Source organism: Helianthus annuus, chromosome 5 (genome assembly GCF_002127325.2).
Source record: "Helianthus annuus cultivar XRQ/B chromosome 5, HanXRQr2.0-SUNRISE, whole genome shotgun sequence".
Classification (NCBI taxonomy): Eukaryota; Viridiplantae; Streptophyta; class Magnoliopsida; order Asterales; family Asteraceae; genus Helianthus; species Helianthus annuus.
Genome location: NC_035437.2, coordinates 147,737,725 through 147,757,565, shown reverse-complemented (window position 1 = coordinate 147,757,565; position 19,841 = coordinate 147,737,725). Strand labels below are relative to the sequence as shown.

Below are 19,841 nucleotides of genomic sequence, written 5' to 3'. Positions count from 1 at the left end.
AGCCACCCAAAAAAACTAGTGGTGATCGGTAAATATATACAAATCCAGGAATATTATTAGCCACCCAAAAACGCTTAATTTTATTATAAATTTGTCTAACCATCTTTCATTATATTATATTATAACCAAATAACTCATCGAATCCAAGAATCCAATAAAGAAATTAATCTATATATATTAATAAATGAGATGATTTGGGCTATTTGTCTTGAATGGTGGAGCCATTTTGCTTATGTGGCATCCACTGGTTTAGTGAACCTTGATTTTGGGAGGGAATTCATATAATCTCTTTGTAAACAAACCAAAATTGTCAAAACACAAACCAAAAAAATGTGGTACGCGGGATCCGTTTATTATCGGGTCAGATGTATGGGTTTTTCAAATTTGAAAACGGATCCCTTATATTTTTTTGAGCGCTTTCTTCCTCCACACAATTCCATATTTTTACAAACCCTAAATCTGAAGCTCTTTGTAAACCCTAACATAGTTCATCGCTGCTTTCGTTCTTCTCCATCTCTGTGTTTTCTCTTATCCATTGAAGCCACTTATTCGATTCTTTGAGGTATGTTAATCCCCTACGCATTTCATCTTTCAATTTACTTTTCTTTGCAAACCCTAACCAAACCTCTGCATCATCATCTTCTTCAGACAAATCAATCCTATTAATCCAGTCAAAGAATGTTTCTTTGTTTTTAGTTTTATTGTTTTTGATTCCTGTGTTTTATGATTCTAATCATGTTAATCATTTTTGAAGGTTAAAACCCTAACCTTCAATTTTGTTCTCATTCATTTTATTTTGGTTAAGGTATTCAATTGTTTTAGTACGGAGTGGAAGTGGAATTGTTGTAGGGTATGTTTTTAGTTTGTTAATGATATATGATTTTTTAGGGTTTATTGATCATTAATTCATAATACATTAGATTGTTATCTGAATTGAGTGCTAATTGTAGCCGTAGGAGACGTATCAAGCGGATCTGCCGATTGATCTGAAGAAGCATCATGTTCCGAAGACGTTTTTGGATAAGTTTGCGTACTGGACTGTTAAGTAGCTCCGATTGCCTACTGATGTTTTCTTACAGGTTGACTTAATTTGACTAACTCTCTTCTCTAAATGTTTATAGATATTTTGAGAAAAAAATGTTGTAGATTTTTTGGTATGACATGTATATGAATAAGGTTACATGTTGATATGCAAAAGATATGTTAAGTTGGTGAAAAAGTATGTTTAGGTGGTTAATGATTATAGAAAGTGTTTTAAGGTGGTTTTTAGTAGGGCTGGAAAATCATGTCTTATTTTCGATCGATATGTTCTTCCTTCCATTGTTCCAGGTGTGTTATTCAAGTGCTATTTACGATTTTTACACGGTGGCCTTCTCCTTTCGTTTGATTTGTAGCTTAGGGTTATGTATTTTGTTATTATGTTTTAAAAACTGTCTGATCCTTCGTCCAATCTGATCTAATCGGAAAAGTTATAATGATTTCAAACTGCTACTTCTGCTTGAACAACTTACTAGGGTCATGTATTGTTTTCGATTAGATTTGATTTGAAGAAAAATATATATGATTTATGTTTTTCGATTGATGGATTAGGTTTATATTACATTTATTTATTTATTTTATGATTGACAATTCAACATTTTGTTCTTAGAATATATATATGATTTATGGTTATTTTTTGGTTTGGTGTTCAATTGGATTAGTTATAGTGATTTCCAACACTCCATATATTGGATTTTTTTTCTGCAGTTGGTGGCGTATGCATGAATTCTGGAGTATAAGTGATGGAAAAGTCTCTTTTGCATCATTGGCAAAGTTCTATTTGACAGGTATTATCAAGTCATCTGCCGTTGGGCTTACGGCTTCTGTCATTCGTGATAATAGCACTGTAAGTTGTTACAATGGTATATTCTAAGTTTTGTTATTAGTGTTATTAATTGGTTTATCTAATTATAAAATTGTGTATGATTTAGCGTGAGTTCTATTTGGAAGGAGGAGCCATGGTGTTGGCTGATGGTGGTGTTGTCTGCATAGATGAGTTTGACAAAATGAGACCAGAACACAGGTCCGGCTAAAGTACTAGATTGTTGTCTGTTTTGGTAGATGGCTGCTTTATAACATGTTGTCTTTTAGTTTTTTCTTTTCACCTCAACCACTTATGGATATTTTTATGATTTATAATATTTTAGCAGGAGACTAAGGTTCCTATTAAAGCCCTAAACTACTCAACATTTCAGGTTCCTACTTCGACTAACTCTTTATTTGAGATTTTAACGATTTGGGTTTTCTTTACTTAATTAATGTTTGTTTTGTTCAGTTTCAATTTCAATTTCAATTTCATCATGTTTTGTTTAACGATTTGGTGTGCTATTCTGGATTTATATGCTATTTTGTCTGGATTTATAGTATTAGTTGAGGTATAGGCTTCTTGGCTGCCTTCAATTAAGTTTTTTTTAAACTTAAGTTTGGCGTTTAATTGCTGTTTGAGTATGGTATAGCCGTTTGGTTGCTATACCGAGTACCATAATGTATTGAACTGAGGCATAATTGGTTGGTTAGACAGGTTGGATAATTGGTCAAAATGAGTTTGAAAAGGTTTACTTTTTTTCAACAATATCTATTTTGTATAGGCCAAAGGGATTGGATATGCCATGAGTATGATGAGGAGCTGAAATTTGTCAAGCATATTGCTGAAACCACGAGTGTGATCCCGGATCTTTATAGGTTCGGTTATTTTTATATATGTTTGTTACATTTTACATTTTTTTTGGGATTGGGGTCTTTTATGTAATAGTTAATTGTTCAGAGAAGCTTATGTTGTCCAGTAGATCTATCTACTTCTTAATATGGGTGGCAAGGTGGGCAAGTTGGGTGGGTTTGGGTAATGGGTGAAGATGGGTTTGAGTTAGGATGAGTTTGGGTCAGAATGGGTATCTTAAAAAAAGGTTAGGACGGGCAAGGTCAAGATGAGTTTGGGTTAGGATGAGATGATAAAAAATAAGAAAAAAATAATTTAATAATAAAAAATGGAAAAAAATAAAAAAAAATAAAATTAAAAACTATAAACTATAAACAAGAAAAAATATAAAATATAAAATACATGTTATTGATTATTAAGTTGTTTTGTTAAAACAATTGAATCTGCAAGCAAATTGATGTGTATTTAATTGTGTAGGATGCAACTTTAGGATATGTGTTGAGTCACTGAATTATATGCTAATAGTGTTCATTCCACTATTATTTTAGAAGTATTTCAAGTTTGAGATGAGATGCTGCAGTTATAGATTTATAAGATGTATTCTGAAAATATTTGAATTTGCAAGCAATTTAATGTGTATCCAATTGTGTAGGATGCAACTTTAGGATCTGTGTAAGAGTGGTTTCTTGAAGCTCTCGAACTATACCTAATCACTTAATCACTGATATTAATAGCGTTGGATTTGGAAATCCATTATCAAGAGGAATGATGTGCTATGATATATGTTGCTTGAAGCCAATTGAAAGGGAATATGGATGAATATAGTAGGAGCTCAGGGAGACAATCATCACGGCCGATTTTAAAATCCGTATTATCTGGTAAATCGACGCCCAGAGGTTCTCCATCGTTTAGAAGATTACGCTCGAGTCGGACTCCTAGAAGAGATGTGAGGAGCAATGGATTTAATACTGATTCTTTCAGAAGCAACATGATATTCTGTAGCCATACCCTTGGAGCTCTGGACAATTCATATTCAAAAATTGAGTAGATAGGTTTTTGAAGTACACCATTTCCAGGTAATGTTTTTAAATGTTTCTTTGGATAACCGATTGAGTATCTCAGTAGTATAAATTGATGGGGTTTAAAGGTTTCTTAAGTCACCTTATGTAATTTTTGGTGTTCTTGCTTATTAAGTTAGGACTTAGGGTTTCTGTGGATTGTTGATTGTTTATAGGATTGTTTGTGTGAAACTGTTGCAGGGTTTATTTGAAATTCTTTACATGTTGGGCGCATTTATGTCAAATAACAATGCTGGAGCAAAAAGTATGTCTGGTGGGAGGAGCTTTACTTTGGTAGGTCCTAAACAAGTTTGGTGGAGGTCTTGCTGGTACATTGTTAGTTGCTGGTGACATCCAGGTAGAACATCTCACATTTTTGGGGTCCACAGGTAATGAGTTATGCGGATGGGTTGATAACAGGTCAAAATGGATAGTGTTGAAACTGAGTCGCTTTGAGTTTGGTTGACCCATATCTTATACTTATCTAATGTGTTGTTCATATTTTGGCTTTTTTTATATATTCTCCAACCTCTTTATAAAATATTTTTTTGGATATATAGAGTACATTGTCAATAAATATCTGAGTAAATGCTTAACGAACGAACATGTACAATGCCTTGGTTTGTTTACGGGGATTATACTTGGTTTAATGCCGGAGACATGTTGTTTTGCAGATTAAATGGAAACCAAAACTGATGATTATTGCCGGTTTCGCCAATGAGTACTTTTACCCAGGTTTAGGGATGTTCCATTTTTCGTGGATTTTCTTTATTGTGTCTATTTGGTTGTTGTATTGCAAATCATTGATTAGGGTTTGTGTTTGTTGTTAGCCGTTTCTTACGGAGGATTTGGCGCAATGCCTTATTGCAAATCATTTAAAGGGGGCACAATAATCTTGGTGTGTGAGTTTTTTGGAGTCAAAATCATGGTATCATTAATGCATTTATATTTTGTCAACAAATCTGGAATCGCTTATTCTTTAAAGTTTGAGTGTTTTTTCTTATATAGATGAAAATTAAAAGTATGGATGTGCTTTTTAAGTTAACATTTAATTTGTTCTATTTGAGGTGCCTATGGGTTTTCTAAGTGTTTGTTAAGCATTCCATCTAACCTTTATATTCTTAGTTTTTATTTGCTTATTTCTTTTGATTTTCCACTTGAATATGTTGATGATTCAAGGACCAGATGGGCGCTCTTGCAATCGATATTGAATCCGATACAGCTGTCCCAGAACTCCCCAATTGGCCTCTGGCACAGCTCGAAATCTCCAGCGATGAAATGAAAAAGTTCTAAAAAGGAATTTTCTGTCTGTTTTCTTCACAACACTCTGTCATGAATGGTCGGACATCAATGTGCTCAGGTTAGAGAAGATTTATCTACTTATTCGTTGCTTTGTAAATTGCAGTTCCAATTGCTTAAAATGAATTCATGGGATTTAGAGTTGTGTCAGCGTGTGATGACTAATTGTGTATTGGTTACAGGCAGAATGAATACCTGGAATAAATGCGCACAACAGTCAAGAAGAAGATGTTAGGAAGCAACTTAACAAAGGGTTTATCCCACATTGGATAGATGTTCGTTGTTTAGCAGCCTTGATTAAGGTAGTAAGGTACCCTAATAATATCTGTTTTATTTACTTAACTTATAGACAATGAAAGTGATTTTGTAGAGGCATGGTTAATAGAACCACCTATGGGTGTTCTGATTCGTTAACACCCAGGCAAGTAATGCGCTGCAACACGTACAGAAGAAAAATGCATAACAGTTGTGAGTTTCTTTCCTTAACCAGATGTGCGTGAAGAACGATCACATGAAAAAAAAAACGCTTTTTGGATGGTTGTAGCCTAGGAATACTATGCAGCCGAAATAAGAGCACTTGATAAGGCGGTGGAGGGCCCTTAATCGATGGTGGTGGTGGCTGCAGCTATTGGTAGAATTAAGCAGGTTTTGAAGAGATAGGTACCTATCTAAACTCTATCGATATCATTTAGTTCAAGTTTTGATTATCTGAGACCTTAAAAGATGAATTATTTGTAATGTTTTTACAATATTGATGATTGACATATATTTTGGCTCCATAGAATATTGATGAATTGCATAATTTTGTTGTTTACACTTGATCCTCTCTATTGTGTATTGTATCAGTATCATGAAGTGCTTAGTGACAATTAAATTCATGGGGAATGTTGCAAAACTGAGTATGAAGATGATGGGGTTTAGTATGGTCTATTGATGAGGTAGCTAATATATTAATAACCACATATTGGATTATTAAGGACTTTTTTATAACTGTTTGTTTTGGAATTTGGTTATAGTATATGTAGACATGCATTGTATTGCTTTCGTTTTGTCATGTATTATTATTTTTTTCCATCATACCAATAAGTATTATTGTTTTGTAGTCTAAACACAACTGAAAACTAATGAGAGTGATGTTGAAGAAGGAGTTGGGTTTCATGGTGCTGTTGATAAGTTGGATCTACCGGATTATTCTCTCCTAATGGTATATACTTATTGTTAACGTGTTAATTTTTGTATATTAAAATTATAAATATTTATTTTTATGTTTTGTAGGATATAGATCATGGAAAGTTTGATGTTGATGTCAATACCCATTTCAAAGGTATTTTATATATCGCTCTCCACATTATCCAACAGCTCATGAATAGGACTGCATACAAGGCCTTTCTTTTTTGTTTGTTCTCCACTCCGTATTTATGTATTTTAATGAGGTTCTTGAAGGAAAAAACATAGATTGCAAGTATTCCACACTAATGTGATATTGTCGGCCATTTGGTGTTTTCCACCTTGCATTGAATGAATAGATATCCCGCATCTTCTGGTTCGTTGCTGCACATTCTGCACATGATGGACCAGACTTCAACCCCTTTTTTATTTCTTATTGATATGTCACTATCTCTTCTGAAGAGGCGAGTGTGATTGTCTGTAGAATTTGTGTTTTCTGCTTAAATGACTTTAATGAGAGTTGGTTTTCAACCTACTGAAAATATTATTAAAAAGGGATGTTTTTCAACTACTTAAAATATTATTTTCACATTTTGCAGGGAGGCAGGAATATCGTGCTTCTTATTTAAGAGATACAATAGGAAGACAATTGTCTTCACCTTAGAGAAACTCTCCTGCACTATAGCAAATATTATGTGATTAATTTATAATATTCCATTCCAAACATCAGGGCAAATTACATAAGGATAGCAGGTAGACGAGCAACAAACTGCGCCGCCATCCCTTTCTGAATAGAAAAACCCAATCTACTAAAAACAAAGCCCCGCCCCTGAGGGGTCGAAAAGTTGCTATGGACCACACGTTGCACTCTAGACAAGAACCGAACTGCCTCCGGCGCCAAGGAGCCGAACGTGTCAAACGCCAGGGGGACAAAGGCATGCTGATTATCCTCACAAGCTTTCGCGTGCTTTTCCACCTTCTTTGACTCTGCTTTCAGTACCGCTTGCCCCGCCACAAACCCATTTTCCCGGAACCCGGCTAGTGGGGATACACCTGTGAGATCGACACAAGCATGTTTCCCGCCCTCCCAACCAAAAACTAGCACGTCAGCTGGGCGTAGGGTGGATCTCCCCTCCGACGGGTCTGTAAGAAAATTAACCGGTGCCTCTTTCTTCGCCGAGATCCCTGCTCGTCTGAGAATATCCATTAACGCGTCTCGCACAAAGTCATGGCGATACTTAAACCCCGGCAACTCTCTACAGTGTAACGCATGCTCCCCGTATTTATCCAGGCATGCTTTACGGCAGAATGGGCAAGTTTCATCATTCGGGAACATGGGGATCATCAAACGGTACTTAAGGATTGATCGGTACTCCACCGCTGACATACGTTGACCCAAACCTTCAATGGGAATAACAGTTATGTGATTTGGATTTGTAATTTTGGTGATTAGACCACTTCTTATTAGTACTTTTATGTATATACAAGCCAGGTTATGGTGAAAAAAATAATTATTTATATATGTCCTAATATGTAACAGGGGGTTCTTTTGTTCCTATTGTAAGCTTTTTGGTTGTGTATAAAATTTGGGCTTTCAAAAAAAAATATGTGAATAATGAAACTTTCCACATATGGAGAATAGTTAGGACTATTAAAATCCGATATTCCTAATTAATATACCTTATTCGTTACACATTTTGCATTTTTATAATATATAAATACAGTTGTGTTTAACAAAATTTAAATGTTCAACCCGTGAGTATTCACGGGCGATAACCTAGTTATATAAAAATAAGATGATCTGATCCATAATTTCAATTCACAAATTTAGAAACTAAAAACTACAATTAAATTAACATATGAAAACCTAATGAAGCGTCAGAACAAATCTGGTGGTGGCCTGTACTTCTAAACCAAAGTCACTGAACACCTGTCTCGAGCCTTGTACGTCAGATCTAACGATTAACCATATAATGCCGCTGTCGGAGACGCTAAACACTGAATCCAACCATAAAGGTTGTTGCAGGTCGCAGATTTGGGGCGGTGGCAGGTGGTGCGGTGGATGGTGGTTGGGAGTGGTGCGGTGGAGAACAGTGGTGGTTGATGGCGGTTATTGGTGGTGGTGTGCAGAGGTAGAGAGGGAGAGACAAGGGTTCTCTATTACACATACATATATTATTTATATATCTAATATATTATATAAATTTCTTAAATTTGTTTGTATTTTATTGTTAAATAAATATTTATATATGTATATGAGTAAAAAGACTATATTACCCTTGTCTGATTTGATTTAACAAAAAAAATCTAACTAGGTTAGGAACAAAGGACTTAACGTGTAGAATTTTGAAACATTAAGTACAAAACTCATCAATTTTAAACATAAAGGAGATTGCTTGAAATTTGGTATAAAAATAAAGGATAAAACTTATAATTCACTTATAAAAAAAATAAAATTCTATTATAAGTAATTACATCAAACGGGTAGTTAATATTCAAATGTAAATATATTACATTATAATGTGTAGGGGAGGGCTATATAGAAAACCCTATATATATATAGAAAACCCTAGAAAACCCAACCTCCCAACATTTTTTTTTTTTTTTGAAAAAAAATAACACATGTAATATACATGTTTTTAAGAGTTTTGGGCCAAAAAAAATCAAAAAAGCGCCGAAGGAATGATTTAAAAAAAATCAGCAAGTTTCTGTCTTTTGTGCCTAACACATGTTAGGCAACCGGACATTGCTGAAATTTGTTTATTTTTTTTAAAAACATCCCTTCGGCGCTTTTTTGTTTTTTTTGGCCCAAAACACTTTAAAACATGTATATTACACTAGGTTTTAACCTCGTGTATTACACGGGTTGAATAAATGTAATTTTATATATTAAATAATAAAAAATATATCTTTATAAACCCCGTATATTGTATTGTACGGGTTAAATAAATGTAATTTTATATATCAAATAGTAAAAAAGTTATATCTTTGAAAACCATGTGTATTACACAGATTAAATAAATGTAATTTTGTATACTAAATACTAAAAACGTCGTATCTTTAAAAAACCCGTGTATAATCGGGTTGAATAAATCTACCAAATAACAAAAGATTACATTCTTAAAAACCCCGTATATTACACGTATTGAATAGATCTAAAAAAGAGTTATATCTTTAAAAACCATGTCTATACACAGATTAAATAAATGTAATTTTGTATACTAAATACTAAAAACGTATCTTTAAAAAACCCATGTATAGTCGGGTTGAAAAATCTACCAAATAATAAAAAAAATTATATCCTTAAAAAACCATGTGTATTACACGTGTTGAATAAATCTAATTTTACATAGCAAATGATAAAAAAGTTATATCTTTAAAAACTTTGTGTATTACACGTGTTATATAACCAAAATTAACTAAAATATAAGTTCCAAGCTGGTCATCGAATTTGCCACGTAAATAATTGTGATTTTTTTTCTAGAATATATTATTTTTTTTTAGAAAATATGAGATAAGGGTAAACTAAATAAAAAGTGTCAATTTAGTAAATAATAATATTAAGTATAAAAAAGTAGGAAATTACAAATGTAGACATCTTCAATGAATGACACGTGTCCAAAATCAGGTTTCTTTTATTATATAGTATAGATGTGTTATTTTTTTCAAAAAAAAATGTCGGGAGGTTGGATAAAAATGGGAGAAGATTTAAGTTTCCAGAGTTTTCTAAAAACTTAAGAGTTTTCTGTCTAGCCTTCCCTATAATGTGTAATCATATCGAATATCTATTTCATCAAGATACATTTTCAATAGTTTCATTTTAACATCTTAATCTTTTACTCTTAAAGCGTGTTGGATCTGAAAGTAAAAGCTTCTGTTAAATTCCAATAACACCCCTTAAAAATTTACACTTTCCATAAACAAACCCCAAACTATTCTCCTATTACTATTTCATCAAAAAGTTGACTCAACATGAAAAATTCTCAAAAACTAGCAATCAGTTTGCGTACAGCAAACAATTAACTTGCTTCAAGGTCGCCACATGCTCTTTTGGACACATAAAATGCCCTCTTTGTTCTGCACAAATGTCAATCTTATTTCCCATTGTAAACTTTTGAATATTTCTTCTAACGATTTAAGTATCGGGCCCTTGTCGCGTATGATTGCCCAACCACCAGGTCTTAATATGCGATCCATCTCAACAACCACGCTTACCGCTTTTCTACACCTGCAAAAGAAATTGTTTTGTTCTAAGATGGTCTATAGAGGTAACAAACTTCGGGTCCTCGTACTAATTTTTCGTGATTGTAAGAACTTGTTACGGGTAAACTCACTAACCCCACCAATACCATGTTTAGGGGTGTAAACAAGCCCAGAGGCTTGAGAGCTACTCGGGATCGGTTCAATTGAAACCTCGTACAAGCTAAGCCTTAACGAGCCCGCCTGAAATACAGCTCGTTTAGTTATCGAGCCCGAGCTTGAGCCTTAGATATAGAACTCATTTAGCTCGCAAGCCTAAACGAGCACAAACAATATTTTAGTTTTTATATATATAATGATAATGCTGATTATAACTCAATCCTAAGAACACCAAGTCGGTTTCAACTTAGGCCCATATGATTTAAACTAATAACATTGGTGAGCCGAGCTCGAGCTGAGCTTTGGCTCGTTTAAGCAAGCTCGAGCCGAGATTTTAGCTCGTTTGAGATCGTTCTCAAAATAGCTCTAGTCAAGTCGAGCCGAGCTCGAGTTTTCGGTTTTACTCGCGAGCTGAGCTCGAGCTCAAATAGAGCTTTCGGTTTTACTCGCGAGCTCAAGCTCGAGTTCGAGCTTCATAAAAACATGACGAGCCGAGCTCGAGCCTAGTCGGGCTCCACCCGGCTCGTTTACACCTCTAACCATGTTAACCAATGGTCCAAAGTGTAGTTTTAATGCACACAACCTCCTAAGGCCTTTATTCAAAGAATTAAACTATTATTGTAAATTCGTCATAAAGATCTTAGTGACCATATTTAACATAAATTGCTTTAAACATTCCGACAACGCCCAGCCTGACCATCTAAAGTACCTATTTTGATCCAAACGTGTTTTAATCTGTTACCCAACCCGTACATTTCACTGCATGTAAAGGTCTTTGCTTTTAAATGAGCAAGAACTCAAAAAGAAGTAATACCGAGCCTTCCTCAAATCATTGTTCAGTTCGGACGATGTTTTGTTAAATGGGGACGACAAAGAAAATACATGAAAGATTACGAGAGAATGAGAGAGAATAAATTAAAAATGAACCTGTTCTTAAGCCTGGAGAAAAGATGATCAGCATGCAGAAGGTCATACGATCTTGGATAAGTACTAAAAGATTCACACCAATCATGATAAACGCCAACAAGCCCGCGTTCAAATATAATGGGAAGCGTATCAGTTGCATATACTGGCACCACATTCATCACCCACACCTTCTGTTCTATCAGAGCAGCTGCAAAACTGTAATACCATAATGCACTCGGTAAAAAATAATAACTAAAATAGGCTCCCACTATTCCCACACTCCAAAAATCTTATTCACACCCCTACACCTATACGACCCGTATAGAGTTATACAGGTCGTATAGGAGAATGTTGCACAAAAAAATGTCAAGAGAATGTTTTTTGTCTCCATCTATACGAGCCGTATAACATTATACGACCCATATAGAATGTTATACAACCCATATAATGCTATACGACCCAAACCCCATATAATGTTATACGACCCAATATTTTCTCCATCTATACGAGCCGTATAACATTATACGACCCAACTTGTCATGTCAGAATATTCTATACGGGCCGTATAACCCTATACGAATCATCATCATCATCATACTCGGTAAATCCCACCAATAGCAAAGCTAAGGTAGGGTCTGAGGAGGGTAAGATGTAGACAGCCTTACCCTCTACCCCGTAGGAATAAAGAGGCTGCTTCCGGTGAGACCCCCGGCTCGATAGTAGTTTTGCATCAAGCCTTGGACATAAGGCACATAACACTCAGCAAAGGCCGATTAGTTCATGTACCCCCTTGTCATTCGGCTATCAACGCCACCATATGGAGAGTGTGAAAATAAGATTTTAGGGTGTGGTTTTATTAACTCCCTCAAAATAACCATGGGTCAAAACAGTTCAATACATAAAATCTCCAGAACCATTTTGGTCAAAAAGTTATATTAACAAAACCATATAAATTTTTTAATATATTTAACAGAATAACTCTTTAGAGAAAAAGTTAAAATTACTCCAGAAGTATTTTGTGACCCGATTAGTTTCGACCTGAACAAAAAATTGACCGTTTGGACCCGACCCGCTGCCCATTTTGCCACCTGTAGCTAGGAAATAAGATTATAGCATTCATACCTGCCATAAATCGTATGCATGTCCATTACATTCCGAATAGTTGACCAGTCAATACCCATTCCAGTCAGGTATGACTTCTCAACGGTAGCTTTCCAGTGCTCGGCGTCTGAAACCAACTTATCTCTATTGTTCATCCAATCGGGGAACGTATGAAGCCTTTTGGGCCATTCCTCGGGCCACTCGGTCCCTCTTTCTTCAATGGCAGAAGGAATTGGATGCAAGCATGAATGTATGGGAACATACCTGATCCAAAAAAGGTAAAAAAAAAAAAATATATACTATTATTATTAAAATACAAGTTGTTGATTACTGTAGCATCAAACCTATCGAGATGCAGTTGTTTTTTTTTCTTTTAAGGTAAATTGTTTGAAAATCTTGACATCTTTGAAAAGTTTCAGTTGCAACTTTACAAACAACTGGAAATTGAAATTCAATTAATAATTTAGACTTTTTATTAAAGTTTATGAAACATACTGTAATTATAATTAGTATGAAAACTATTATAATACTTAAATTATTTCTATTCATTTTTAGTTTTAAATTATTATTTTTAAATAATATGATATGTGTTAAGATATAAAAAGTTGTTGGTTATATATACACTTATATAATATTACATGAAAGTTTATATAAAATTTAATGGAATTAAAGCGAGTACGTTATGTCTGAGCGTTGACGTGATTTGGTTTTAGCCAACTCTAAACCATTTTTATTACTTTGTTCAAGTCAAACCGAACACGTGTTGACATCGTGTCAGCTGTACTACCCCTTTATATTTTTAGTTTTCTCTTTCAATTGCTAATGAGACTATATTTACGTTTTCTCTGCTGGTTACTATACCGAGTTTCAGTACTGGACAAACTGAACGATACCAACCAAATTCCCCTCGCCCGTCCCGGCGCGGAGCGCGGGGATCAACCCCTTGTATTAATCAAGAGTAAAATGGTCATTTTCGTCCCTAAGCTTGGCCAGTTTTGCGATTTTCGTCCAAAAGGTTTGTTATTCGGCATCTAGATTCAAAAGGTTTGAAATCTTGTCATTTTCATCCGGCTCATTAACTCCATCCATTTTCTCCGTTAAGTCGGGGGTATTTTCGTTTTTTTTTTGTTAACTTAAAGGGCAATTCGGTCCTTTTCACTTTATGTACAAAGCATTTAGCATAATGTACAGGTATTCAAAACAAAACAATATAGGTTAAAAGACGGAAATACCCCCGACTTAACAGAGAAAAATGGATGGAGTTAGTTAACGAACCGGATGAAAATGGCAAGATTTCAAACCTGTTGGATCTAGATGCGAAAAAACAAATCTTAGGACGAAAGTCGCAAAACTAGCCAAACTCAGGGACGAAAATGGCATTTTACTCTTTAATTAAATAGATGATTATGTTGGTTAGTAATTGTTATTGTCGAATATACGAGCTTACCAAGCAGCATCTGGATTCTCGTTCTCTTTGCACATGGGAGGAACCTTCTTTCTTCTTAATGCATATATTTCATTTGATTCCGGTTTTTGGTATATTCTAACACCAATGTCGCTGACATCATCGGTTTTATGAGCCAATATGTTCCAACCAATTGAAGCAGTAAGCTTCGACATAGCTGGAGAAATGATAAGTGAATTGATGAGAATACTTTTTGATTAATAGTGACAAATCGTGTGTGTTGGATAACGGGTCAAAATGAGTAAGTTTTTTATATGGATCATGTTGGGTTGACCCAAAAAACTTTTTGAACAAAACGTCTTACTTTTTTTTTTTTGTAGATACTTAGTGTTTCAAGTATGATCAGCTCTCTGATGATATAGGCTGACTTTCAACCCGTTTGACTAGGTTTCCTTTTGAGCTATTATTTTACCCATTTGACCCGTTAGAGATAAACCAAAACACTGATTGACAAACAAGAAGATCTTTGTAAGAATTATAGACCAAACCTTCATCATCTTCAATACTATCATGTTTACTTGACAAAATCAAGTACCCAGAAGGTCTTAAAATTCTATTAATCTCTATAAGCAGCTTACCACCTGAAAATATTAAAAAAGCAAAACAACCAAATATAAAAACACAATAGAAGCATATTGATTATTTCCTATGAAATAAAATAGAACAAAGGCACTATTTAGTCAGAATTAAACGAACCATTAGATTGCCAATGAATTTGACATTCTCCACAATGTATAGTGTCAAAGGTACCACTAGGAAACGGTAACCTTCGGGTTCCAAACGGGCTAACTATGGTTGGAAAACCGCGCTCAAGACTAACTTGAGCTAGATCCACAAGGTCATCTTTCAACCCGAGTGCAAGTGTAAATACATTTTTGTCAAAAAGATATGCTCCAAAGCTTGAGTCTTTACATCCAATGTCCAGTATCGTGCGAATGTTTTTTCCCCATTCAATATCTGGTACTGTCTATTAATTTCAACAATACCAAAGTAAAAAAAAAAACTATCAATTACACGAAAATGGTTGCAAGACATCAACTTTTAAGTAGGGATGTGATCGGTACACCACCCGTACCTGTACCGAAAATACTGGTACCGAATCTGAACAAAACTGGGTACCGAATATATTGGTACGGTACGGATATTTCGGTACGGTACCCGCTTTGGTACTACTTTTTTTTGGAACACTCGTAAGGGTACCAAATAGGTAAAATTGTTACCAGTACCAATACAATCCGGATACCAAATAGGTAAAATTGTTACGAGTACCAATACGATACAGGTACCAAATAGGTAAAATTGATATGAGTACCATAAATACCATAATATGAAAAAAAATAAAAAAAAAACATAATATAAAAAAACTCTTGAAGTATTATATAAAATTCGGTACCAATACCATCTTTTACCCGTACCCGTACCGATACCAAAAGTACCGAATACCGAAATTAATAAAACTAGGTACCAAAACATGTACCGAATACCTAAAATCGGTACGGGTACTGATACGGGTACGGTACGGGTATTTAGGAAAAATCTCATCCCTACTTTCAAGCAACAAAAGATTTGAGGTACTTGCCTCTTCAATAGATTCTAGATAATGAGCGATTCCACCGGTAAGTTCAGATTGGTTTTGCGGGAAAGTGAGATATTCACCGGATTCGACAACCCAACTTTGAGTTTTAACGTATTGAGTTAGTTTTGGGTGTGCCACATTCGTAAGCCATATCTGCAACATTTTTTAACTAGATTATTAGTTATCAAATTATTATGGAAAACAGAGTGATTATATACAATGTAAACATACCTTCTCTTTACTATCGGGCCAGCTAACGGGTGTTTGATATCCGTCATGTGGAAGGGGAACAAGACACATCAAGGAGTTTTTAGGGCAACTTCTCTCATGATGTCGGTAACTTTGAATACGTTTTGACGCAACTTCAATGTCAATACATGGAATATAGTTATGCTTACTCCTTGTACTACATAACTTCCATGAATACTCAGCCTTTGGATCAAATAACGGGCCTTTAAACTTCGGCTTCTTTGCTCGTTTAGCATTTAACTCATCACTCTCATCAACCTGTTCTAAATCAGCTTCTGCACCAGTTGAATCACCGTCCACGGTGTTTTCCCCTTCTTCTTTCCCTTCTTCACTTTCCGCTTCCACTTCGTTTTCTTTCCCGTTTTCAGAATCCGATTCGGAAACCTCGGATCCTTTCTCATCCCCTTCTTTTTCCTCTTTATCACCATCGTTAACAATCTTCACACCCTTTTCTTCTTTCATATGGTCTTTGCCTCCATCAGTTAACGACCCGTTAACCACTTTCTTCTCCTCCCCCTTTCCCAAATTCAAATCTGGTTCATTCTTCACCGGAACAACCGAAGATTTGCTCTTTCTCAACTCCCCCCTTTCCGAAACTGGCTCAGAAATCTCACCAAACGTACTCCTTTGATACGTAACAGCCGAAGCCGAAGGAGAAAACATATACCAAACAAAAACAAAACACAAACCCAAAATTGCCACTGATGCAAACTTCACAATAAACCCATATGACCGTTTCGCCTGTCGGCCAAATCGAGCTATGGGCAACCCAATCTTCTTAAAACCCATTAAATTAAATTATTATCAAAAACAAACTGAAAACCTAATGTTTTTGACCAATTTGATTAAGGGGCAATTGGTCGAACAGCTGGTGGGCGTAAATTGATACTGAAGTGTTAACCGATGCACAGATCAAGAAGAATGAACAAATCGAGCTATGGACAACCCAATCTTCTTAAAACCCATTGAATTATCGAAACCAAACTGAAAACTTAATGTTTATAAGCAAATCAATGCAGGGGCAATTGATCGAACAGGTGGTGGGGATAAACAAATATGTTATAGTAAAGTGTTACCTGTAACCGAAAGTGATGTACAGATCAAGAAGAATGAACAAATGGTTGAGAAGTTAGTTACTCACTGGATCTTTAATGAAACTGCATTGAAATTGAGAAGCAAGTGATGACCCATATGAGTGATTAGCCTGATTGAAGCTGTTATTGTTCCGATATTAGTTGGATCCAGTGTAATAAGCTTCTGGCAAGAGTAGAAAACAGAGGGTTGGTTTGGTCAAGTGTAGTCCCACTCCCGACAAGGATGTCTTCCGGGATCCGCATGCAAGACACATCGATTCACTCGGATTCTCGGACTATGGGATATTGGAAATGTAACGCTTTCATTCCATATCCAGGCCCGGCCCAATTCATTACAATCTTACCACTAGAGGTGCACAAATTGGTTTGGCCCACGAATCCGAACCGGTTTAGAATTGGTTTGGGGCTTCACCGGTTCGTGATGAAACCGCTTCTGAGGAGGAACTAGAGATTGGCATATTGGGTTTTTTTTCTATATCTGGAACCGGTTCTTAACCGTACTCGGTTCTTGAATGAGTGTGAATGGAACCGGTTCTTGTAGGAACCGGTTCCAGTTCCTACTTGGTTTTAGACTATTAATACTAGAACCGATACTAACCGATTCCGGGTAGGGTTGTAACCGGTTCCTCGAAAAAACCGGTTTCTTCGGGTAATTTAATGAAAAAGCTGCAAAAGCTGTAGGAATCGGTTCCAACGGCTATAATGCAGTTAGAAACCGATTAATGGCCATTATGATCGGTTTCTCTTATATATTCATTACCTCTTTCATTTTCAAACACCTACACCTTCAAATCTGTATTTTCAAAGCTCCACAAGTAAAATGGCGTGCAACGATGAGGTCGTTATGGTTTTGGAAACAAAGAGAAACCCCGCAGTTTGGAATTTTTGGATGCCATGGTAAAGCTTATTGAGTAGAAAGAGAATCAAGAAGAAGATGAAGATTGTGTAATGATCAAATGAATAATTTGCACCATTTATACTGTCAGGACTCGATTCCAACTGTAACAAAATCATTAAATGTTTGGTTGCAACGGCTAGGAATCGATTCCAACGGTAACATAACCAAGAATTTAATGCACCGGGTTGGAATTGGTTACGGAGGAACCGGTTCCGGGTAGGAATCAGGTACGGACCGATTCTTTTATAAAAAGTGGAACCGGGTAAGAATCTATGGGTTTTTTGAACCCGGAACCGTTTCTTCAATAGAGCGGGTAGGAACTGGAATCGGTTCCAGGTCGGGTCTACCGGGTCGGGTTTGGAACCGGTTATTATGCCCATCTCTAGGAGGAACTGGTCCGGTTTGGTTTTGGGCGGTTTGAAACACAAACCTATGGGACTGACTCGATGCAGTTTCATTTTGGTTCCGATATGGTTTTCGACCTTTGGTTCATAAACCAGTTTGTGTATATAAAAAAGAAACTCTGTATATAATTCAACTTTTATTAGCTTTTAGATGTTTAAAAACAAGAAAATAGAGAATTATGACTATAGTATAAACAGAATAAATTTTGTGGGTGCATCAAATATAAATCAAACATAAAGCTATTTTTAACAGTTTATAATATGCAATTCAAGTATGATATAAAATTAGTGTAAAATTATTGTATAAATTGGCTTAAAATACGAAACATGAGAAGTGAAGAAGAATTTTTTTTAAATGTTTTTTCACATCTTGTCAAACACGTGTTTTAGTCTCAAAATCTAAAAAAAATGTGTATTTACACTACTCTAATGTAATTGAACATAATTACTCTACTAGAGCAAATGTATGATTTTTTTTACATCTTTCAACTAAACATCATGCTTAAGTACATAGAAAAAAATCAAAATATATATATATATATATATATATTCCTTCACTTCTCAGGTTTAGTATGTTAAGACATATTTGTATTTGATTTTACCATGTATGATTAAGTTAGATAAACTTGTAATGATAAAAATAGGTCAGTTTTTAAATTTCAATGCATATAAATATAAATAAAATCTAAGATGTCACATCTTTAGATTGTTGAATTCAAATGAAAACCACTTTAAGAGTGTAAAAACTGAAAAATTACAAAAATAATCATTGACCAAAACTATTTTCAAATTTGGCAACCTCACACGTGCTTGGAGCGGTGCATCATGCGCGGGATGCCTCTTTCAAGCACGAGATGTGTCTTAGGAGCGAAACTCAATAAAAAATGGACATTTGGCCACGGGATGCATCCTTGGAGCGAGGTATCATGTACGTGATGTGTTTGACGAGTTTTCCGGCGAGTTACAGAAGTGTCACCACCGGATATTCAATTAAACTAAAGGATCTATAAAAAAAGAAAGCATATTTTAACCCACCTCAAATGGAAGAGTTGCGAAAGACTGCAACTCGCCGGAAAATATGGAGGTTGAGAAGACATCAGATGGAACACGATCACCGGAAAAAACAATGGCTCCGACGGAAGAGGAACAGGCGGAGGCGGCGGAAAACGAAAAGACGAAAGGACATGGGGAAGGGGAAACGGTAGGCGGTGAAGAATTAAAATCAGGTACAAATCCCAAGACAAATTCAGTGGGTGATGACAGCAGATATAATAATAAATTTGATAGTTCTAATAAGGTGGGAGACAACACTGTGGACATATCGATAGAAGCAACAAAAGAAGGTGGGGTTGACAAAACTGTTATTATTGGGTCAGAACCATATGGACCAGAAAATAGTTATTTAAATGGGCCCTCGAATACCCAACAAAAAAAGAGGAAAAGGAATAGTTTAGCAAAAGTAAGAGCCCAAAATTTGAAACCAAACTCCAAAATAAATAAAGGTGGAGTATCAGATATAAATATTGAGGTGACGGAGATTCCTAGGTACCAACACCGTCAAAAAATCCCA

The 19,841-nt window shown here is 35.4% G+C and overlaps 1 protein-coding gene and 1 long non-coding RNA gene across 7 annotated transcripts; one reads left to right on the top strand and one right to left on the bottom strand.

Annotated features, from left to right (window-relative positions):
• The first annotated feature begins 449 nt into the window (after positions 1-449).
• LOC110903088 lies at positions 450-6,711 on the top strand. Of its 5 annotated transcripts, none has more exons than XR_004894548.1 (14): positions 450-562; positions 951-1,079; positions 1,747-1,885; positions 1,971-2,062; positions 2,190-2,234; positions 2,628-2,721; positions 3,348-3,771; positions 3,955-4,111; positions 4,428-5,113; positions 5,235-5,354; positions 5,543-5,712; positions 5,899-5,990; positions 6,156-6,256; positions 6,328-6,711. It is a non-coding gene; the product is annotated as an uncharacterized LOC110903088 (long non-coding RNA). The 5 variants fall into 5 exon arrangements; XR_004894546.1 differs by having other exon boundaries at positions 5,235-5,362; XR_004894547.1 differs by lacking the exon at positions 450-562 and adding an exon at positions 801-850 and having other exon boundaries at positions 5,235-5,362.
• A 3,367-nt stretch (positions 6,712-10,078) lies between these two features.
• On the bottom strand, positions 10,079-17,234 carry LOC110898912 (probable methyltransferase PMT28). Of its 2 annotated transcripts, XM_035990770.1 has the most exons (9): positions 16,952-17,233; positions 15,858-16,866; positions 15,630-15,779; positions 14,747-15,017; positions 14,539-14,631; positions 14,033-14,207; positions 12,607-12,849; positions 11,506-11,700; positions 10,079-10,447 (listed from the first exon to the last, which is right to left on the bottom strand). In XM_035990770.1, the coding sequence occupies exons 2-9, from the start codon at positions 16,662-16,664 to the stop codon at positions 10,249-10,251; spliced, it is 2,133 nt and encodes a 710-aa protein (XP_035846663.1). In that variant the 5' UTR covers positions 16,665-16,866; positions 16,952-17,233; the 3' UTR covers positions 10,079-10,248. The 2 variants fall into 2 exon arrangements, with proteins under 2 accessions (XP_035846663.1, XP_022001449.1); XM_022145757.2 differs by having other exon boundaries at positions 15,858-17,234.
• Positions 17,235-19,841: the final 2,607 nt, after the last annotated feature.